The sequence below is a fragment of the Podarcis filfolensis genome (assembly GCF_964270895.1).
Source record: "Podarcis filfolensis genome assembly, chromosome: 10".
Taxonomy (NCBI): Eukaryota; Metazoa; Chordata; class Lepidosauria; order Squamata; family Lacertidae; genus Podarcis; species Podarcis filfolensis.
The window spans coordinates 6,952,050-6,971,044 of record NC_139612.1 but is presented as its reverse complement, the minus strand read 5'-3'; the positions used below and the strand labels follow the sequence as shown (position 1 = coordinate 6,971,044).

The 18,995-nt window shown below is 45.1% G+C and overlaps 1 protein-coding gene across 2 annotated transcripts in view; it reads right to left on the bottom strand.

Annotated features, from left to right (window-relative positions):
- The window catches only part of LHFPL3 (LHFPL tetraspan subfamily member 3), a gene marked incomplete at its 5' end in the record, with an annotated part of 238,720 nt that overhangs the window by 68,209 nt on the left and 151,516 nt on the right, over window positions 1–18,995 (bottom strand). For both annotated transcript variants that reach the window (XM_083575367.1, XM_083575366.1), the window contains one exon: window positions 18,727–18,963. In XM_083575367.1, the coding sequence (XP_083431493.1) occupies window positions 18,727–18,963 (237 nt within the window). The remainder of the gene's footprint in view (window positions 1–18,726; window positions 18,964–18,995) is intronic.

The following is an 18,995-nucleotide window of genomic DNA, read 5'->3' as shown; positions in this document are numbered from 1 at the left end:
GTCACCTCTTCCTTATAAGCTGGGATCCACAAGGGGTTACTGAATCCCAGCTGGAGCCAAGGCTAGGGTAGTTCACAGGAGATCAGGACCACGGCCAGCTCACTATGGACTTAGGTTCAGGGTCAGTCTGGATCAGGCTTCCTCAAACTCAGCCCTCCAGATGCTTTTGGCCTACAACTCCCATGATCCTTAGCTAGCAGGACCAATGGTCAGGGATGATGGGAATTGTAGTCTCAAAACATCTGGAGGGCCAAGTCTGAGGAAGTCTGGTCTGGATAAAAGACTCACAGGAGACGTGAGAATAGGATGCTGCTCCAATGATGGTCCAGAGCCAACACAGCTTAAGTGGTCATTCTGTTTGGTTGGTTTCTCCAAGCTTGGCTCCCCTGGTGAAACTGTTGGGGTTTAAAGGGGCCATCCTATTTCTCAGACCAGGAAGAACTGGAGAGGCTCCTGCTGCCCTTGGATGTGGTGTGGCAGAAGAGGAGTGCCCTCAAAAACTGTTGAGGGTTCAGAGGAGTCCTCAGAGACCAAGATGAGGGGCATACATGCACTATCAGGCCATGCAGGTGAACCTCACTGTTGAGCCCTGTGACTCCAACAGGGGCCTCCAACTGGCAAAGCAGTGACGCTCTCTCTAGGGACTGTCCCTGAACCCAGTTTCTCCCTTCCTCAATGACATCCAACCCCTCCTCGAAAAGCAGAATTTCCTTAGTTATGACAGGAAGCTGTGGAAAGCTGTGGCACTATCTGCAAGATTAATGCATTCTTTTTTCACAAGATAAGGTACCTCTGCGGATCTTTGAACATTCTAAAGTGCTACATAAATATGAACCGTTTTCTGAAGAAAAATGCATCTCTTTATGAGGAATGGTGTGTGTGTGTGTGTGTGTGTGTGGAAAACTAAACTAAGACTGCAAGACTAAACCTTAATATGAAACATACTTTTAATTATCCTTCTGAAATCTAATATATGGGACAAAGACATCCCACCATTTATTTATTTTTTGGGGTGCTAGGCCATCTAGCATCACATCGAGAGGAAATGTTTTGCCCTTGGTACCCTTTTCTCTGAGAGAGTAATAGGCAACCACTGGCTGAGGTAGGAAAAGCTAAAGAAGTGCACTTTTAGAAGATACTGTTGGAGTGGAGGCTGAGCCCCCTTAGCCGCCCAAGAGAATGCAAATCAAACTCATGCCCATCTCTGCAGCGCCACCTCTTCACCTACAAAGCATCCCAGGTTCTGCTTCTTGGCTACACTAGAGCAGGGCTGAGGAAACTTCAAGGTCTCCAGGTCCCTCTGTCAGGCCCTTGTGACACTTCCCAGTCCACATCCCCTATCCTCATGGTACATCCCTCAATGCTCCTACTCTGCACCCTTCCTGAGTGCATCTTCTGGTTGGAATGTGTCCTTGAACTGCGTTTGGGCCTCTTTGTTTGCCTGGATAGATTGAGGTGTGTGACGAGTGAAGGAAGCTCTGACTTTCAATGTAGAAAGGTGACACGTGTGGTTCCACCCCACCTTAGCCTCTGGTTCCTCCACCCACCGCTGGGATGCAGCCCCTGGAAGGATGCTCATAAGGTAACGAGGCCCTCAGGGCTGAACAAGGTTGCTCATCCCTGCGCTAGAATGAGACAGAGAACTGGGAACTGTCATTCATCTTGGTAGATGGATTTTCTCTGGCTGATGGAGCGCTGAAGCCAACTAATGCTGCATACTGTCAGTGTCTCCATTCTTAAGAAGCAGCATGTAGGGAGAGCTTTAATCTTGCACTACTTCTGGCTCCTGCTGAGGAACCTCTATTCATCATCATTATTAATGATATCACTGTGTATTAAAGTTCTCTCTTACAAGCAAGGCAGCTGATAGAAAATGTCAGGCTGACTCGGTCCTTTGGAATTAATATCCAGGAGCAAGATGACTTACTTAGAAAATCTCTTTCTGTAGCAGGTGACCAAATATCCAGAGTTTTATTTTGTCTAGGAAGGAGCTGCAATTTAGGCACTGTACTGTGAGCTGCAGAAAACTACAAGAGGTTTACACGTTTAATGCTCAGTTTTAGCTTGCCAGTTTTAGTGTAAACTCTGGGATGTAGAAGTGGGAGAGGCAAGGAAAGCTCTGGAACTTCAGTGGGATGAAATCAACTGCCTGTGTGTGTCTGCCCCCTTTTCTACCACTGGGTTGGTTGGTTTCGGGCTGATGTCCCACCTCCTCAACTACTGATGCAGTGCCTAGCTCGTTCAAAAATATCACATGACACAACAGATCATACGAGACAGACATGGTGAACGGTCCAGCTTAAAGCCCCATTGTCTCCCAGTACACTGAGAAGGTTGCAGCAATGAAATGACTGCTACAACAACTTGAGCCAGTGTGGTGTAGTGGTTAAGAGCGGTAGTCTCGTAATCTGGGGAACCGGGTTCGCGTCTCCACTCCTCCACATGCAGCTGCTGGGTGACCTTGGGCTAGTCACACTTCTTTGAAGTCTCTCAGCCCCACTCACCTCACAGAGTGTTTGTTGTGGGGGAGGAAGGGAAAGGAGATTGTTAGTCGCTTTGAGACTCTTTAAGGGGAGTGAAAGGCGGGATATCAAGTCCAAACTCCTCTTCTTCTTCTTCTTCTTCTTCTTCAGCATGTGAAGAACACAACAAAACACTTTAGGGACTACTCTATGGGGTTGCACCATCATGATTTCCTACTACCAACACCACACCACTACCAACGCGGGTGGTGCTATGGTCAAAACCACAGAGCCTAGGGGCTGCCGATCAGAAGGTCGGCGGTTCGAATCCCCGTGACGGGGTGAGCTCCCGTTGCTCGGTTCCTGCTCCTGCCAACCTAGCAGTTTGAAAGTACATCAAAGTGCAAATAGATAAATAGGTAGGTACTGCTCCAGCGGGAAGGTAAACAGCATTTCCGTGCGCTGCTCTGGTTCACCAGAAGCAGCTTAGTCATGCTGGCCACATGACCCGGAAGCTGTACGCCGGCTCCCTCGGCCAGTAAAGTGAGACGAGTGCCGCAACCCCAGAGTCGTTTGCAAGTGGACTTAACAGTCAGGGGTCCCTTTACCTTTACCAATGCATCTACATAAAGCCATCTAGCAGAGCTTTCCCAAATAGCAGGAGTCTGCCCCATCTGACCCTTTAAGATAGTACCGTATTTTTTGCTCTATAAGTCACACTTTTTCCCTCCTAAAAAGGAAGGGGAAATGTGTGTGCGTCTTATGGAGCGAATGCAGGCTGCGCAGCTATCCCAGAAGCCAGAACAGCAAGAGGGATTGCTGCTTTCACTGCGCAGCGATCCCTCTTGCTGTTCTGGCTTCTGAGATTCAGAATATTTTTTTCTTGTTTTCCTCCTCCAAAAACTAGGTGCGTCTTGTGGTCTGGTGCATCTTATAGAGCAAAAATATGGTATTTCCCAAATAAAATCACTTACATTTGCTCAAATTTGGATGCCAATTTTTTCTTGCAGAATGCACACAGGGTGTTCTTGAGGTCCATACTAACTTGAATGAAGTACAGATACCACAGCCTAAGGATGCAGTCTACCACTGACATGCTTGACGCTTGAGCATCCTGCCTCATCATATTAAGCCAAGGGAGTGGGGTTGTGTGTGGAATGTGACCAGTTGGATCCAGATGTAAATTAGTGCATCAATAAGACCAGTCCGGGAAAATATCTGTGGACAATAATTTTGACAACTATTAGCCAGTCAGAAACATTCCCTTTGGGGGCAAAGTTCTTGAGAAGGTGCTGCTCAGCAACAGACACTCCTGGATAAAACTAGGCCAGTCATCAGCAACCTGGTGCCCTTCAGAGGCTGCACCTTTGGTCCAAATCAGATACATTTCATGATTATGTGCTATTTTTAAAAAGCACTTTATTAGCTAGGCATTGTGCACCTGGGACGCGGGTGGTGCTGTGGTCAAAACCACTGAGCCACTTGGGCTTGCTGGTCAGAAGGTCGGCGGTTCGAATCCCCTCGACAGGGTGAGCTCCCGTTGCTCGGTCCCAGCTCCTGCCAACCTAGCAGTTCAAAAGCATGCCAAAAAGTGCAAGTAGATAAATAGGTACCACTCCAGTGGGAAGGTAAACAGCGTTTCCGTGGTTTTGGTGTTCCACTGCGCCAGAAGTGGCTTAGTCATGGTGGCCACATGACCCGGAAAACTGTCTGCGGACAAACGCCTTGGCCTATAAAGCGAGATGAGCGCTGCAACCCCAGAGTCATCTGTGATTGGACTTAACTGTCAGGGGTCCTTTACCTTTTTTTTTTACTGTGCACCTACGATGTAAAAAGACAAGCCCTGATGGCTGTCTCATAATCAAGAAAGAGACTGCGCACATAAAAAACGGGGATTTTATGGTACCTCGGTTTAAGAACAGCCCTGTTTACCAACTATTCAGTTTACAAACTCTGCAAAACCAGAAGTAGTGTCCCGGTTTGCAAACTTTACCTTGGTCTAAGGATGGAATCCAAACAGTGGAAGGGCACCAGCTGCGGGAGGCCTCATTAGGGAAAGCGTGCCTTGGTTTAAGAACGGTTTCGGTTTAAGAACGGACTTCCGGAACGGATTAAGTTCATAAACCGAGGTACCACAGTACTGGTAGAGAGACACGGGCTTCAAAAATAAAAGGGCACAAGCTGAATCAAATACAAGGCAGAATTCTTGCTGAGCAGTATTTAGATTGAGGCGGCTGCTCAGTGACTTCCATAATCCCCAAGTGATTCCAATTCGCACACACTGTCAGAGCGAAGAGCCTGGGAAAGGCTCAGAATGCCAAACGGACGACAGACGGTGGATGTTCAGGTGTTTTTTGCAAACCAGCGCCAAGGAGCTTGTACAAGGTTACCTAGCAAAGCACTTGCAACTAAACCCTCTCCCTCTCCTCCCCCCCCCCCATTATCTCTCCAAGACAAGCAACTCTGGAGCACCAAAAAGCTGAGTCTCCTACAATTGCTGATTTTTATATAACATCTTGCTGAAATGATGACAGCGTGGAGAATGCAGCTTCCACGCGGGGAAATAGCAGGCTGTTTTATTTTATTCTTCCTGTGTCTAGGACTGGATTGTCAGACTTCAACTGATTCTGCCTGAAATCGGAAGACGTACCGTATAGATCTTGGTATTGTAAACATTTCCCCATACGTATTACCTCCACCAAGCTCAATTTCCAACGCCTGTCTCTCCGGGCCACATCCAAATTTGAGAAGGCCTTTGGCACTATGTCCTCTCCATGGATAAGATGCCCTGTTTGTAGGCAGCTATGGATTGCCGTTTTGAAATTCCCCACAGTGCTTTGGAGCACCCAGCGTAAAAGAAGGCCCAGTTGTTAGTGCTGATGAGCCTATTTGGGTGCTCTGGCCCAGACAGCTGCCTAAATTTGCTGAGTTCTGCCACTAGGCTCACTCCCTCTAGAGGTATGAAATTATTTTGTGGCCCTAGGAAAGCCATTATTTATAGCCAATTTAAATGATTCATCTCTAATGTTTCAGTTTTACACTGATTCGCAGCCCTGGTATTTACCAAGCCCCAAACAAAATAAACCCCCTTTAAAATACGTCATGTCTCCAGAATGTTCATTGTGTGCCTTGCAGACTTGACAGCTCATCTAGGACGCCAAGGGACCCATATTTACTTGTATTTAGAAGACTGGCTGACAAGATCTTGGGAAGAACAATCTGCCCTTCAGACAATCTGTTTCTGTTTCAGCTGTGGAGTAAGGGGGGAAAAAAAAAGGCAGCAGCTTTCAGCTAATACATTTAACAAGAGTCAGGATCATTTTCTCATCTGCCACAGAGCCTATTATTAAAACCCCACCTATGCTGGACGTCCCGGAAAATTTCCACTGACCCTGTTTTCCAGGTTGGATTGTGATCAATGCAGCAGCAAGTGGTCTATGAAAATGCATCCTCCTTTTGATAACTGTGGAAAGATTCCTTCCGGTGATGAAAGTATTGCAAGGTATAGCTGCAAAAGGGAGTAAATGTTTTGGAATCATTGACAATGGTAAACTGCAGCCTTTGTGAAGAAGGTTTCTCCTGGTTATCCAACTAGAATGGATTTCTAAAAGCCTACATAATTCAGATTGCACGTAACTATAATAATAAAAAAACAACGAAAAAAACGAAACAAAAACGAAGATCATGGCCAATGGGCCCATCACCTCCTGGCAAATAGAAGGGGAAGAAATGGAGGCAGTGAGAGATTTAACTTTCTTGGGCTCCATGATCACTGCAGATGGTGACAGCAATCACGAAATTAAAAGACGCCTGCTCCTTGGGAGAAAGGCGATGGCAAACCTAGACAGCATCTTAAAAAGCAGAGACATCACCTTGCCAGCAAAGATCCAAATAGTTAAAGCTATGGTTTTCCCAGTAGTGATGTATGGAAGTGAGAGCTGGACCATAAAGAAGGCTGATCGCCGAAGAATTGATGCTTTTGAATTCTGGTGCTGGAGGAGACTCTTGAGAGTCCCATGGACTGCAAGAAGATCCAACCTCTCCATTCTGAAGGAAAACAGCCCTGAGTGCTCACTGGAAGGACAGATCCTGAAGCTGAGGCTCCAGTACTTTGGCCATCTCATGAGAAGAGAAGACTCCCTGGAAAAGACCCTGATGTTGGGAAAGATGGAGGGCACAAGGATAAGGGGACGACAGAGGACGAGATGGTTGGACAGTGTTCTCGAAGCCACAAACATGAGTCTGACTAAACTGCGGGAGTCAGTGGAAGATGGGAGGGCCTGGCGTGCTCTGGTCCATGGGGTCACGAAGAGTCGGACACGACTAAACGACTAAACAACAACAACAACAATAATACCCAGGATTTATATGGTGCATTTGAAGTATTCAAAGCCCATACATCGTTTTTGAGCCTTCTTGGCCGTTGGTTCTGGAAAACTTGCTCCCTGGCTTTCAGGCCTTTTCCCGCCTGAACTGGGAGGGCGGGGCCCTGACTGACTCCAGCTACAAAAGCTGAAGCTGCTGAAGAGGCCAGGGACCATCTTGACTGTCTCTTTGTGCAGACTCAGGTCATCGTCTGAGTTTCCACAGCCACCACCTGCCGTGAACCTCCATCGACTAGATTGGCAGCAATAGCAGCAGATACGTCCTCTGCTTATGATAATATTTTATTCTCTTGCTAATTGTGCTGTTTTTAGATGTGCATGTTATATTTGACTTCCTTTAGTAATGTTTTCTTCTGAAATGTTTAAGATAAAAAATGTTTGGTTAACTTTGCTGCGTTTAAATGTGCACTCTGAAGTTGACCTCCTTTGCAATGTTCTGTTTTGAAATCTTTAAGATAATATTTTAATTTCCTGTTAATTATGTTGCTTTGAATGTATGCTTTATATTTGACTTTCTACAGTAATGTTTTATTCTAGATTGTTTTATTTGATGTTTTAATGCAGGATGTAAACACCGTTCTGTCTTATCTTGAAAATGTAAAGTGGTATAGAAATGAAATTAATGAGAACAACCACCATTTTAGAAATTTGTACAGGAACAATTTGAGACAGGGAAGTATTTTTATCCCCTTATTGCATATGGAGATTCTCAAGGCCGTAACTCACCTAGAAAATTTGGTGCCGAGATGAGATTTAAGCCACAGATTCCCCAGCCCATGGTCTCCATTCTTAACCCCTATGCTTTAGGCTTCCTTTTATTTGCTTTGGAAATTTGAAAAGGTTTTCAGAGTGGCTTTTAAAAAAAAAAGTTCTACGCCAGTATCTTCATCCCCAACAACAAAATTCACTCCTGGGGGGCTCACTGCCCCACTGTTTCAATGCTAAGCACCATGCGTCTAAACATTTTTTGGGGGGGAACACTCCAGCTTTGTAAATTATAAATCTTCCCCCACTTCTGATTAATTCTCTTCCCTGTCATATGCAAGAACATAATTCTGAGCAGGAGCAAAAACGCACAAGCCATCACATAAAGCGTGTTAATTCAGACCCTACATAGAAATGAGAATTGCCTGCGCACTTCTGCTAGATTGTCTGTAGCCCAGGCACAGGCCTGATTTTAGACAGCAGGCCTTGTGATATCACTCACTGGTGCTTTTGGGGGGCCACCACAGGTGGACAGATTTAGCTGCAGTGTTAATTCAGTACAACCTGGTTAAGTTGTGAGAAATGATGTTATCGTCTATAGAAACAGTAGATAGAATTAGTGGTAGCGGCAACGCAGAGTTACCGTATTTTTCGCTCTATAGGACGCACCCGACCATAGGACGCACCTTGTTTTAGAGGGGGAGAACAAGAAAAAAAATTCTCCCCTTCTCTGTGCTGCGCCCCTTCAGCGAAGCGGCAGGAGAAACGGAGCCCCTTCCATTTCTCCTCCCGCTTCGCTGAAGGGGTGCTGCACAGCTCTCCTCTCCCACATTGCCTTCGCCTTCAGTGAAGGCAACCTGAAGCCTCCGGAGCATAGAGGGAGCTCCTGCTGCGCTCCAGAGGCTTCAGGCGACCCCCCCTCACTCTCTAGGCTTCAGTGAAGGCAACCCGAAGCCTCCAGAGCGCGGCGGGAGCGCTCCCACTGCGCTTCTGAGGCTTCGGGTTGCTATCGCTGAAGCCAAGGAGCCTGCATTCGCTCCATAGGATGCACACACATTTCCCCTTAATGTGTGTCTTATAGAGCGAAAAATATGGTACGTCGTTTTATGGCTTGTGTCTGTCCATTTTAAGCGCTGCATATAATTTCCAGAGGTTTTTAAGTTCATGGTCTTTCTTGCTTTTACTGCATATAATGCTCGGCAACATATTTACTGATTCATAGAATTTTAGGGCTTAAAGGGAACTTGGAGATCATGCAGTTGAGCTGCCCTACACAGTGCAGGAATCTTGAAACAACAGCATCCCCGGTAGATGGCCATGGAGCCCCTGCTTAAATAGCTGCAGAAAAGCAGAACTTCCCACCGCCTACTGTGATCGTATGTTGCACGCAAAATCCGCTTCCGAGCTAGGGAGGAGGTGGGGTTGTGGGCTTCACGCCCCTCCCCCCCGCGATAGCAGGGAATCCTCGGCTGCGTCATACCCCGTGCCAGCCAATCGGCTGGCGCGGGGGGCGTGGCCTCACCTACTTAGGTCTGGCGCGGCCGAGGGCCTCCCTCTTTCCCGCGCCGCAGCTGACCTGGTTTTCCCTCCGCTCCCACCCATTAGGCTAGGTTCTCAACGTTGCTATGAACCTCGGTTGGTCGCCGTCAAGGGGCCTGGTAGGAATTTTTCCATCTGGCAGATTGGCTCCAGCCATTTGGTTTTCGCCTACCTCGTAGCAAACCGTCACAACTCCACGGTATTGGCGGTAGGCATTGGGGGGGGTACAGTCTATTGTTATGCAGATGAAGGGGGAGAAGGAGCGCCATCACCTTCTCCCAAATAAAGGGTAGTCCGGTAAAGGATTCCGGGGGCGTGGCCTCGCCCTAAGCCTATGGAGGTGTGGGCCCATGGCACGCCCCCACGCGGTGACCCCGGGGGAGGTCCTAGTTGACGTGCCTCAGCAGGACTCCTCCCACTGGTGGTTAACCCTCACCGGCCAGGCCGGTTAGTAGTAGGACCAAAGCCTAAGCCAATACCGCTCAATTCCTGTAATCAATAAAGTTGTGGCCTAATTTGACCCATTAACTTGAATTCTTGTGTCCTGCGTCTTTATTTCTATGGGGGGAGGCGGGAACTCGCCACGCAAACACTTCTTCCTCTTAGAATGTTCCTCCTAATGATTAACCAAAATCTGCCTCCTTGCTTTTCCTTCTCATTAGTTCTAGCCCTGCACTCCAGTGAAGCAGAAAACAAGCCTGCCCCACTTTCTATATGACAACTCCTCATATATTTGAAGAGAGCGATTATGTTACATATGTTCTACATCTTCTGTGTGCTCCATCAGTACGGATTTAATTTCTAAAGTCTTCTGAACCTCAGCTTTCAGATTTCACCAGGGACTGCAGCTCCTCTGGAGATACGAGTGTATATAACGAATTGATTCCCTTCCTCCTGTAAGACCTTGACTCCAGGAGGTCAATCAAGGTGTACTTCACACACAAGCAATTTCCTTTGCCTGAAATCCGCTTTACCTGAAACGTCACCGACTTGCAGCCTAATTGGTGGCCATGGGAGTTGCATAGTCCCTTAAAACCAACACAAATGCTAGCGTGATAGCCGACTGCAAAGTTACAGCAGCTAATCATGTCACAGAGACCTTAGAAAGACATGTTCGGGAGGCGACTACCAGCCTCCTTCAAGAAAATAACAAGGCAGCTATGGCGGGAAGTGGAGGGTATTTATTTCTCTCAATAATGTGTCATCTTTGCCCTGCATTGAATAAAGCTAACAACCAGCAACCAAACAGCAGGAGGGTAGCATGAAAAAGACAAAACTGACCGAGGGAAGGCGGCAAGGCTTGCTCTTTGCCCGTTAGTCCCGTTTTCTGGATAAGCTAAAGGGCACGTGCCAATTAATTCTCAGCAGGATCTCAACGATTGCTCTAAATCCAGGAATTAGAAGCTAAAGGCTAACTTTGAAATGGCAGAGGAGCACAGCAGTATACCATGAAACAATTCTTGATCCTCACCCTCAGAAGAGCATCACTTTACCATTCCACATCCCTTCCTTCCATGCTGACAGTTCCTAGGGTTGTATTAGAGCCATGCCCTTTCGTGCCTGTTCTTCTAAATATGTCACCGAGTGCCTCTCATGCCCCAAACTCCCAATTAGTGCTCTGAAATATCTTGTTTAAAAACATGTCCTGTCATTTCAAGTGCACTTTGGTGTACCCTTCACCTCTAAAAGACATAAGACCCCACTGGAATAACAATCAAAGACTAAAGAATTTGCTTTGAGAGGATTTCATTTCCAGACATTTAAAAGGAGGTTTTGTACCTACAGTGAATTTATGGCAGCTCTCTAAAGGAAGTATATGTGGGAAATCACAGTCAGATATAACTAACAAGCTTAGGGCTAGTTAATGCATGAAGGGGTTAAGATCATAGAGTTGTATTCTTAGACTCAGCTAGGTCATGCCCCTCACCCTCACCTGGAGGGAAGTTAAGTTTCCTTCTTTGTCCACTCTTTTTCACCATGTGAACTCACCAAGTTACAAGCTCAGACTGCATGCTTAGAGCTATTTCAGAATATTTTGTATCCCAAGATTTCTGCCTGTGTTTACTTGTTGCTGCATGGAATAGCACATTGTCAGGGAACTGTCATCGGAAGAACCGGTGGTGCAAGGGCTCCCAGAGGTTGAGAGAGACTTATCAGCGGAGGAGGGAACCAGCAGGGGGAGAGAAAGAGCTCCAAGGGAAAGCGAGTCGGAAGAATGGCTCAGAGACAATTCCAGCGAGAACAGCGGGGAGGTTTCAGGACCTCCTATAGGGACACCCACTCCTCGCCGGAAACTGTCATGCAGAGAGTCCAGAAGACGTGTTTCCGTTAAGGAGCTTTTATGCTGGAAGAAATTCCGTAAACGCCCACTGTCGGATTCTGCCAGCGACTGACGGAGCCATGCTTATGGAGCTCCGTTACAGACAGTGGTTTGTGGACTTAGCCAAACACTGAGGGACTAGGAACTTTACGCACAAGCAGCTCAACATCCCATCACACACATGAATCTAACCTTTGAACTCTGTAAGTAAAGCATTCAAACTTACTAAACAGTGTGGTCTGTTTGCGAGAGGTGTAGAAATGGGGGAGCGCTGTCAGTGGACTAAATGGGATATTAAAAGGTCTAACAGCCTATATTCCTAATGCTTCACTGTCACTGCATATTTTGTAACTTTTAAACTCTGCTGGGGCTCTCTTACTGGAGAGTGCATTTAGCCCTGCACTTTGGATCCCGGGAGCCAGCCAATTCTTGTATTAATTACACCACATGGGTGATCTATATGTAGTTTTCTCCTCACAGTATGCAGGTGGTTGAGAAGTGGAATTTTGCACCACTCCAGAAAAGCTTCTGAAGTGCCCTACAAGAACTCCAGGTCATTTAAGACGGCTGTCCTCCACCCCTATAGGAGAAAATATTGTGTGAATCATCAGTATGTGGGGAACTCTTTGCAGCAGTACCTGTTGGAACCACTTTTGCAAAGCCTCCCTGTGTACCAGGAGCTCACAAGCAGTGAGCTGGTTTGGATGAAATAACAGCCCACGGTTTACCAAGGCGAAGGAGCCTTGGAGGACCCTCAGGTTTATAGAGTCCCTTTTCCTTGCTCCCCGTCCACTCAATTACTGCAATCCCATCATCACTGCCTAGCTTCCACTGCAGCTTCTCCTGCAACCTAGGACGGGAAATGAACAGGAAATCCTAGTTTCCCATCCAGGTTTTCAGGACAACTACAAAGCATACTCTGCTGCTGGAATAATATGGCAAGTAGGCTTCTGCCACAGACCATGAACAGAGCTGCAACACACAAGGGAACGTATCACAACGCATAAGAAGAGGAAAGTGTATGTAAGCCTTTGGATCCTTTAAGACTTATTCACCTAGCACCAAACCATGATTAGGTATTTTTGGAACCATCACACCTTGTTTTCATGATAACAAAACTGAGGATTGTTTGCATTGGGTTGACAGTATGAATCAAGGAAATAATATTTCCTTTCTGCTTACCACACTGAACTAGGATTGAAAGGTATCCCAGATAAAGGGTGAGAAGGTTAAAAAAACCCTATCCCTGGCAATGTAACCTAATGCATGCCTATTCAGAAGTCCCATTGGTTCTTACTCCTAGGTAAGCATGTAATAGGATTATAACCAGCATGCATTTTGCATCCCTATCCCTAACATTTGTGTTAAACCTCAATAAATGAAGCTGAGTACCAGTAAATTAGAGGCTCGGGAAACTGGTGTTAACACAGAGATTTCCCCCCTTATATTAAAGCTATTTGTACTGGGATAGCAGTGAACCAGCATAGTTCCAGGAAGGCAGCCATCTATTTTGAACTTTTGATGTTTAAAATAGAAATGTTAGCAGCATCTTCCAATTCACAGTGAAGTCTGCATTTGGGGACAAGTTGATTATTTCTGGCAATAAAGAGCACATGCTTGGCGTGTAAAATGTCCACGGTTCAGCCACTAGCATCTCCAGGTAAGACTGGAAAAGACTCCTACCTGTGGTCCTGGAAAGTGGCAGCCACTCAGCAGAGACACTACTTAGCAAGACGGACCATTGGTTTTACATGAGATAACGACAACTTTCTATGCTCTGAGCTGGCCTCAGTTAAGTCATTCTCTTTTAGCCTTAGTCCACCTCTATCACGTGGGGAGAAATATGTGTCTACATTATGGGACTTTCCAAGGATCAAAAGATAATGCATGTGAAGGTGCTTTGAACAATCTAAAGTTCTGCAGAAACAGCTATTGTGACTGTCCTCTATCTTCTTATATGCCCAAATCTTCTCCTGATCTGCCCACCTATATATCACGGGGGGAAGGGGAGGTTCAGTCACCTTCAGAGGTTGTTTTCACCCTTTCGTTATTTGATTCAAACCTCCTACATCTCCTAAAACACTTTTGTAGTTCCGAGGCTCACTGTGGAGATCCGGCTGTGGAACATGACTGTGTTACCCACATATCTAGACTATGGAGATCAGGAACATAAATAAAACCCAACTGATCTCCAAAATTAGGGAAGCTTAAATATACCGCTAAGAATCATGAGGTTGTTCTTCACAGTTTGATGCATTCCAAGGGCTTTAAGGTTGCGCCTTGCCTCACAACTTGAAAAGTGTTCTGACCTTCCCAGTGGGCGAGAAGAGCAGCGTGAGTGGAAATGTCCATGTGTATGTTGTTTTCCCACCTGCCCAGATGAAATGTCCCTCTTCGTTCCATATGGGAGCAGAGTGGCTGCCATAGAAACCAGGAACCACATGGGACCTAACCATGTGGGGTGCCATTTGTCTGAAGCATCAGTTGGGTAAATTTAGTCAACCTTTGTTTTTGGAAGCAGCAGCTAAAAAAAGCGCACAACCCTGATACAATTCAGTGGAATGGATTAAGAAACAACAACTCAGACCCAGTTTACACTATAAAAACCCCAGGCAAATAAAATGGCACCACAGCTAAAATGATTTCGGAACTGGTGCCAGGTGAGCATCAACCAAGAAGGCTCTCCTCAGTCACATGTCTAACATCAAATGGAAAAAGAGGGGGCAGATAACATGAGGAATGTTTTGGCAATGTGCGTGTAAGTGTAGCACGATGGACTCCTTTTCTTCAACCTTGATTCAGTAGGTTCAGTAGGTCTTTGTGATGGGGCCCAGTGAATGGTGTGCTGAGTACCTGGCAGAAACTGCAGAGTTGCTGAAGCCAAGATGCTCTCCAGACCTCACCAAAGGGAGACTGCTATGAATCCCATCTAAGACTGGGATGTAAAGGAATATATGTCTATCAGACCCTGTAGTCATCAAGTCCAAATCTTTACCTTGAAGCTGAACCCTCCAAATAAACCCCCATACCCAGCTCACTCCCCAGCAAGTCCTTGGGACCAAATTCAGCACAGCCGTCAAGGTGTGTCTGTGTGTACCTGAATGTGTGGGGCATCCTAATATTTCAGACACCCTTGCACAGTTCGCAGGAATCCTTTGATGTCTGCTTAGAACAGGAAACCTGACTCTGACACATTCACAGTGCCTCAGGCTCAGGCTCAATATTTTAAAAATCCCGATATTTATAATCCAGGGCTCATTCTCAACTGTCTTGCCACTTCCGAAGGCTTTGTAGTCAAATTTAGAGCCTTTGTGAAGAGATAACATTCTTCAAGAGCTTAATAACTCACACAGTAATGCTACCCGTGAGGAAGTGCAACAGTAAATAACTCGTGCTTCCCAAGCGCTGCAATGGGGGCAGCTGCTCAGATTATTTTGTTAAGCCCCTGCCTTAGAGATTAATTGTTATTATTTTAGCTGTTTGAATGAGGAGTTCAGGGGAAAGTGGGAGAACAGCAGCATTAGTACGCAAAAGCTTGTGGACTTGGCTGCATCCTAAAGAAATAAACAAAAAGCAAATTGCTCCGATTCATTATAACTTTAAACAACCACAACCACATACCAATGACAGACAGAACAACACAACGAGAAAATGTGCTGTTATTCAGTCTTCAGTTAACCAAGTGTTTAGTCATAGGAGCTAGTGTTACCTTGAACAAATCATTCAAGATGCACACTGGGATAGCTCAGTTGGTTAGAGCACAATGCTGATAACCCCAAGGTTGCAGGTTCGATCCCAGCATTGCAGGGGGTTGGACTAGATGACCCTCAGGGTCCCTTCCAACTCAACAGCTCTACGAATCTATGATACTTAATGGCTAGGTTGATAAATAGAACAGTATTTACAGATAGTGGCTTAATCCAAAGCTCTGTGACCCTTAGATGGGGTGGGGGGGGGAATGGCTGCCCATGCATAAATATAAACCCATTTCTGTATACATTATGCATATTTGAGGAGACATGTATAAGTCTTATATATTTAGTTCTCCTGCTTTACTCTTTTGCATAATTTATTTGCCAACTTGGACGGCTTTAAACAAGGACTAGACAAAGAAGCGAGAAAACCGAGAGATCAAAAAAGTCTACACAGTGTCGGTTTGCTACATTAAAGTAAATAAGTTGTAATGAGGTATTTCATCTGCTACTTTTATCATTCCGGCACTGTATGAACAAGGCCCATCTCCAAATAAACTTATTTTGGCAATTATATTTAACAGCATTCCTTTTGCATGCAAATTTCATCATCACTGCCTTCTCCCAAGCTTTCCCCAGTCATTTTGTGAAGTGTTGGAGGGTCCTTATTCTAAATGCTTCTAAGATTATAGCAGAAAATGCCCATGTGCTTATTTAGTATATCTTTCTAACCATGAGAACTAGAAATCTGCTGCCTTCAGAAAGCAATTGTTTTTAGAAAGCTGCTTTTTAGGATGCCGCAGTGTCTGATCAAAACCCAATCACGCAATTCGAACTGAGAGGGTTAACAGCATTTCCAAGGCTATATTTACTTTCAGTGCACAGATTGTATTTTCTTTGGAAGCAGAATTTGGATTTTTTGTTGTTGCAGTTTTCTATACCTGAGATTCCCACAATATCATGACCACGAAGTGCCATCCAGAATATCCTAGATGGATTAAAAATCACAGTCTTTCACCATTCTCTGTTTCTGCTACATGGATCTCAGTAAAGGCCAGATGTTGTTTTTCTTCATTCCTTTCTGGTGGCCTTTCAGCCATAATGCTCAAACCAGGACAGGAAACTGACTTTGTGTTTCATGTTAAGGGGAATATGAGTTGAGCAGTACTGTGCAGATTCACCAGGCCTCATGGAGAATGTGTACATAATCCTTCCATGAAGAGGGAATTGTGCACATTTCCCAGGCAATAGAGATAATCTTCAGCACACCTTGAAAAATGTGTATATATAGACCGAATTTTGTTCGTTCTTTTTTAATCAATAAATACTTTATTTTCTTTTTTTCATTTATGCATTTTACATGTCTTAGTACATCAGTCATTGTCATTGTTTATCTTACAGTCTTTGCCTTCCATACACACCCCTCTGTGGGGTCTTAATTAGTCCTTGTTAAGCTGCATCTCCTTAATGATCACCCTTCTTCTGCTTATTTTAACTGCTGCTCATATATCTAACCCCACTTGGAAATTTATCTGATTGTAATATTTCTTTAAATATTTGCCAAAGTATTCCCATTCTTTTACATCCGGCTCATGCTGATTTCTAATCTTTGCAGTCAACATTGCTAGCTCCGCGTATTCTATTAGCTTATTTTGCCAGTCTATTTTTGTGGGACTATTTTTGTCCTTCCACCTTTGGGCATAAATTTTTCTGGCTGCTGTTACTGTGTAGAGGAAAAGACTAAGTACTTTCTTGGGTATTTCCCCCTCTACTATACTCAATAAGAACATCTCTGGTTTCTTGGGAAATGAGACCCTGAACATCTTTTTCAGTTTTGAGTATATCTTCTCCCAATACTCTTTGGCTTTCTTACAGCCCCACCACATGTGTATAAATGTCCCTTCAATCTCTTCATATTTCCAGCATAAATTAATTTCCTTTTTATACATTTTTACAAATTTACTAGGGGTGAGGTACCATCTATATATCACCTTTTGTAGGTTCTCTTTTAGGGTATAGCAGGCCGGGAAGTTTTTTGTGGTTTTCCACAGTTTTCCCCAAGAGGACATATGAATGTTGTATCCTAGGTCAATTGTCCGTTGGATCATAGAGGTCTTTGTCATTTCTTCCTTAGTCTCCCCACTCTAATAAGTTTTTATAAATTTTTGAAACTAGTTTTTATTTGTTGCCCAATAAGACTTTTTTGAGTTCTGAGTTTTCCTCAGAAAATCCCCTTTCTTTGTCTTTCCTGAATATCTCATTTAATTGGAAATACTGGACCCAGTCTTTGATCCAGTTTTGTAAGCCTTCTCTCTTACAATTCCCTTATTTGAATTCTGTAATATCTTTATAGGTACCCCAGTCTCCTTTAATGTTGGTCTTCTTTACTGATAGCACTTCTATAGGTGATAACCATTGTGGCGTTTTCCTTTCTAAAAGGTCTTTATTCCTTATCCAAATGAATTTTGTTGATTCTCTGGGCATTAACCATATTTCCTAACAGGCCTTGGAAAATGTGTGTATCCTGGCAAGCTTTTCACCACCCCCAGCAGTTCCCCAGTCAGCAGCACAAGGGGGTGGGTCACAGCAAGAGGAAAGTGTTAAACCTTCGCTCCCCCTCCCCTATCACCTCCTGTGCTGCTCTTAAACTTATGAAAAATCTTAATAGGAGCATGGGGAGAAGGTAACTGTAGCCCATGACATCTGGAGGGCAGCATGATGGCTAACCTTGGAGTAGACAATATGGGGGTGAAATAAACTAATAGTCCAAGGCAGGTTTGTCTATCCTTGGTTCCTATCCTAGGAGGCGAAAGGTTTCCTTACCGCGTTGTTAAAAATACACAAAATTTGCATTTCCTAATAATTGTTTTTTAAAAGCTATATTTGATATATCCATCGTCCACCTAAAGCAACTAAGACTAAAACTCTCTCTTTCTATATATATTTAACTGTATTTAGCTGGCCCAAGACATTTTGGCACCTGACAAAAATGACACCTCTCTCCCCACCAGGGAAGAATGTGGGAGTCAAGATCTGCATCTCAAACAACGGGAAGAAATTAAGGTCTGCAATGGGATCTGCTGCCCCGGTGGATCCTGCCGCTTGAGGTGGTCCCTTCACCTTGCCTCATGGGTGGACTGGGCCCTGCACATTGAATTTGGCAGGAACTGCTTTTGCGGATTGCGCGGTAAAATACTTGTCCGGGGAAACGCAATGTAATTAGGCAGAACAAGGACTACAACCAGCTCTGAGTTCTGCTGAGTTCACCAGCATGTAGTGCCCTCCTCCACAGTCTACGTCACCATCATTGCTCCCTTGTGTGCTTTTCTTTGCCCTCCGAGGCAGAGTAACATCCCTTTGGGCAGCAGCACACAGGAACAGGAATAACACAGGAACTTTTGCCACTCTGCCAGAGCATGAAGAGCATGAAAGGGGAAGGAAGGGGAGAAGCCAAAAGGTGCCATTTGACTAGGTCAATAATACTAAGGACCAGTTCTTTAATATGGATGGGGGATAACTTATGAGCAAGCGCAAGTCTTTACACAGACAATGGAGATGGTTGTTTTTAAGTGCTTTCCCTTGCCGTTCAGAGTAACACAGCCTCCCAAAGCCGTTCCTCCTACCTTTGTTTTCCAGCTTGAGTTCCTCTGCTAGTAAGCTGTCCTGTCTATTGCCAAGTACAAATGCCAAGAAAGAGAGGATCAGGGCATCCAGGATTCCAATTATGGCCAGAATGTAAGCCCAGCGGATTGAACAAGCCCCCAATGTGTACTTGTCTGTCTTTTCACCACACATCCGTTTCACCTCCTTTGCATCCCAGCCATCAGGATAAATCATACAGCCCAGGACAAGACAGGCAGCTGGGAAAAGAAAGAAAGAAAGAAAGAGGAAT